The sequence below is a fragment of the Protobothrops mucrosquamatus genome, unplaced genomic scaffold (assembly GCF_001527695.2).
Source record: "Protobothrops mucrosquamatus isolate PMUCROS unplaced genomic scaffold, P.Mucros_1.0 scaffold756, whole genome shotgun sequence".
NCBI lineage: Eukaryota > Metazoa > Chordata > Lepidosauria > Squamata > Viperidae > Protobothrops > Protobothrops mucrosquamatus.
This window is the reverse complement of record NW_015387026.1, coordinates 189,492-193,770: the sequence shown is the minus strand read 5'-3', so window position 1 is coordinate 193,770 and position 4,279 is coordinate 189,492. Positions and strand designations below refer to the sequence as shown.

Below are 4,279 nucleotides of genomic sequence, written 5' to 3'. Positions count from 1 at the left end.
GATGCGCCAGGGGCGCGGGCTAATTTAGCAACCACAAACAGGCGCTGGATGCGTGCCCAAATGGAGATGTCTTCAGCAGGTCCAGAGCTGCTCACCAGGGGGTGAATGAATCCCTTGTAGACCAGCGAGACGTCCATCTCTGTGCTGGGATTAAGGGTGATGGTGGTGCTTCGGACAATGGAGACCTAGGGTAAGCAACAGCAATAGCACTGAAGACTTGTATACCGCTTCACGGTACTTTACAGCCCTCTCTAAGCAGTTTACAGAGTCAACATATTTGCCCCCAACAATCTGGGTCCTCATTTGACCAACCTGGGAAGGATGGAAGGCTGAGTCAACCTTGAGCTGGTCAGGATCGAACTGCTGGCAATCGGCAGAGTTAGCCTGCAATGCTGCTTTCTAACCACTGCGCCGCCACGCCAACAAGGGTTTAACCAGGAAGACATATAAATAACCCCACAAGAAAGGTGCCAGGCTTTGAACTATTACGCCAACAATGGACAATACTGAATAGGATTTGCACCTCACAGGGGCTCTGCCAGGACTCTCTGTATTAAATGAGGCATAGTGTCCTCCCCTCAGTGTGATTGCGGTGTCCCACATCAAACTGTAAATCACATCATGACTAGCTGTAAACTGAGGACATCTAGAATAGAGTAACAGAGTTGGGAGGGACCTCGGAGGTCTTCCAGTCCAACCCCCTGCTCAGGCAGGAGAACCTATCCCATCCCAGACAAGTGGCTGTCCAACCTCTTCTGAAAAGTCTACAGTGATGGAGCACCCACAACTTCCAGAGAGAAGCCGGTCCACCGATTAATTATTCTTCCTGATAAGTAAGTTCTAGATCGGATCTCACTTTGATAAGCTTCCATCCGTTGCTTCTTGTCCTGCCTTCAGGGGCTTTGGAAAATAGCTTGACTCCCTCTTCTTTGGGGCAGCCCCTGAGATATTGGAACACTGCTATCCTGTCCCCCCTCGTCCTTCTCTTCGTTAAACCAGACATACCCAATTCCTGCATTCCTTGTCATTTATTTGAGGGTTGTTAAATAAAGACAGCTCCTATGCCTGTGGTGGCGAACCTATGGCACGGGTGCCAGAGGCGGCACTCTGAGCCCTCTCTGTGGGCACGCGCGCCGTCGCCCCAGTCCTAGGCCTTCAGATGGATTTTATAAAACCTTTTTGCTTTAGGCCTCCGCCGCCGTGTGCAAAAAAAAAAAAAAAAGGTTCAATCAATCAATTTCAACTTCTCCTGGGGAAAAAAAAAGATCTCGCAAAGTTGGAATTGATTGATTGAACTTTTTAGTCCCACCCAGTCTGCCGTTACCACCGCAGCCACGCCCACCCAATGGGCCACACCCACCCAATGGGCCACACCCACCCAATGGGCCACACCCACCCGGCACTCGACGATGCATAAGTGGGTTTTGGGTTGCAGTTTGGGCACTCGGTCTCTAAAAGGTTCGCCATCACTGCTTTACCTTGTCTGGCTGGGAGTCGTTGCGTGGCTGCTGGTAGGTAATCAGATGAAGGCCAGGCAAGAAATTTTCCCGCTGGCAATGGGCCAAGGAAGTGATAAAGAAGGACTGCGGCCCCCACCAGCCATACGTTCCAGAAATCTTCCCCACTTGGCATCTGGCCTGTTCTGGAGAAGGAAAAAGAAGCAGGTTAGGAAAACACAGAGGCAGCCTGGATCTCACATTGCCATGGCAGCTTCAATTGCACCGCGGAAGCCCCCAATCTGGTTTTATCTGGGACCCACGCAGCATACGAGAAGAAAAAAAGAGGCGAGATCTCAATCCTGAGAGCTAACCTCTTCCTTTCTAGCCCCGATGATGTTACCGTGTTTGGTAATGAAACGTCTGCAAGAAAATAACCAGGCTTACAGACTAAGGACCCCTCCTTTCAACCCTTGAAGTACAAATATTCTTTATTATAAATGAATGAACCTTTATTATCAAAGTATAACATGTATACGGTGAGATTGGCTGAGCCTCCCTCCGTGCCCACACCCACCACAACTCACAGTGAATACAAACCCCCAACTTTTTACACCCTGTGAGCTAATTGCACAGCACGCCGGCCTCACGAGTCTGTCATGCATGAAATTATTATGTCCCATTCAAGAGCCTGAACAGCCCATGGATAAAAGCTGTTCTTCAGCCTGTTGGTACGGCTGGCTATGTTTCTGTATCTCCTACCCCAGTGGTGGCGAACCTATGGCACGTGTGTCAGAGGCGGCACTCAGAGCCCTCTCTGTGGGCACGCGCGCCATGCCCCGGAGATGGCAACCGTCCCTCTTCAAGCAGCCGCCCGCTAACTCGCCGAGGTCCCACGTGGCCGGAGGCATCCCAGCACGGCTGGCTTCCCTCCCCCCCTCCGTCCCATCCCTCCTGGCCTCACATGCTCTGCTTTTCCCAGGCACAACCCACTGCATCACCTCCTCAGCTGTTGGCCGTCCGTCCAGCTCAGAGGCGGCTTCTCTGAACTGCTGGCGGCGGGCTGTGGAGCCCCCGAGTGCGCCGGTCGAGGGGCTGGCAGGCTGTGGCTGCTGATGGACACTGTTGGCTCTGTGTGCGGGGGCCGATGGTGTCAGGCAGCAGCTGCCCCGGCCCCTGCCTTGCCTCGCCCTGCGACAATGGCACCCTCGCCCTGCCTCGCCTCGTCTTGCCTCGCCTCGCCCCACAGGATGAGCCTCCTGCCCACCGCCCCACCTGCCAGAGACCCCCTGGATCTCCCCCAACCCTACCTGGCCCCCACAGGTGTCCCTGCCCACGAACAACATTGAGGTGACCACGCCCACCTTGGCCACACCCACCCAGTCTGCCATGACCGCCATAGCCATGCCCACCCAGTGGGCTACACCTACCTGGCACCCCACCCGGTGATAAATAAGTGGGTTTTGGATTGCAGTTTGGGCATTTGGTCTCTAAAAGGTTACTCTAAAAAGGAGAGTAAAGAGGTACCAACCAGGGTGTGAGTCATCCCTGAGGATTTTCCTCACTCTATCAAGGCAACGGGTCCTGGCGAGGCCATCCAGTGGTGTCAGGGAACAGCCCACGATGTCTTGTGCCGTGCTCACCACCGTCTGTAATACCTTCCGGTCCGCGGCCGTCAAGCCAGCATACCAAACCACAATACAGTATGTGAGAACATACTGTTATTGATTTCAATCCTGCAGGGGTGGCCCAAGTTTGAGGACCCCTGCTTTATAGAATGCTATTAGGATTCTGGGCTTCGTATCTTGATGTTCTCCAAGCCGACAGGCTACCATAAAGCTCCATCCTTAAAACGAGGACTTGCCGGGACAAGCAGTTACCTGTGATGGGCATGCAGGTTTCGTTTTGCACACACCAGCCAAAGGGACCTGAAGCTCGGGGCAGGGAACCGTTGGTGTCACCAAAGGCGAGGCATGATTGGCAGTCGACTAAGAGGCGGGCCAGGCCCAGACAGCCACTGTTGGGGCACTAGGAAGAAAGAACATCAGTCAGGAAAATGTCTATTGAAATTCTCAGTCCTCCAGATCCTGGTTGTCCCCAAGGTGCTTTTTCTTTTTTTTCTTTAAAAAGTTTTTATTGGGTACAAAGGAAAAAAAAAGATTAAAAACATTGAACATGGTAAATCGTCTTCGGCTGACATCTCAGTCCTTATTGTACACTAGCTGTACCCGGCCACGCGATGCTGTGGCTCAGTCTGGTTTGTTTTTTTTCCAAAAAAAGCATGGTTTTACCTGTCACGGGTGTGACATCTATATAATAGTAGCTATATAAAAACACGCGCGCATTCGAATGCAACGTTGTGTCAAAATTTCAAAGCAATCGGTGAAGAACTTTCGGAGATTTCAGATTTTGAACAAAGGAACATTTACATTTGTATTTATATAGAGAAGATTAATTACATATAATATATCTATATACAACTGTACATTTCTGGTCTCTATCTTAACTTATCTCTTTGCTGTGACCTCCATATTTTTTTCCCCTCCATCTATAAAATGTATTCCATATTTGACAAAATTCTGTTTCTTCCTGGTTTTTTTAATCTTTTGGTTATCCTATCTAATTCTGCGCAATACATAATTTTCTTAATTAGTACTTCCCCACTCGGTACTTCCATTGCTGTCCACTTTTGAGCAAACAGTATCCTTGCCGCCGTAACCACGTGAATAATTAGATACGTGTCATCTTTATTTACATTTTTCTCTAGTATTCCTAATAGTAATGTCTCAGGTTTGCATTGAATGTTTTGCTTAGACATTTCTGTTGCCCATTCCCAGACCGTA

At 50.2% G+C, this 4,279-nt stretch overlaps 1 protein-coding gene across 1 annotated transcript in view; it reads right to left on the bottom strand.

Annotated features, from left to right (window-relative positions):
• The window catches only part of MEGF8 (multiple EGF like domains 8), a 56,666-nt gene that overhangs the window by 38,762 nt on the left and 13,625 nt on the right, over positions 1-4,279 (bottom strand). Inside the window, exons 11-12 of the mRNA XM_029284598.1 lie at positions 3,317-3,464; positions 1,479-1,642 (exon numbers count right to left, since the gene is read on the bottom strand). Of these exons, the coding sequence (XP_029140431.1) occupies positions 1,479-1,642; positions 3,317-3,464 (312 nt within the window). The remainder of the gene's footprint in view (positions 1-1,478; positions 1,643-3,316; positions 3,465-4,279) is intronic.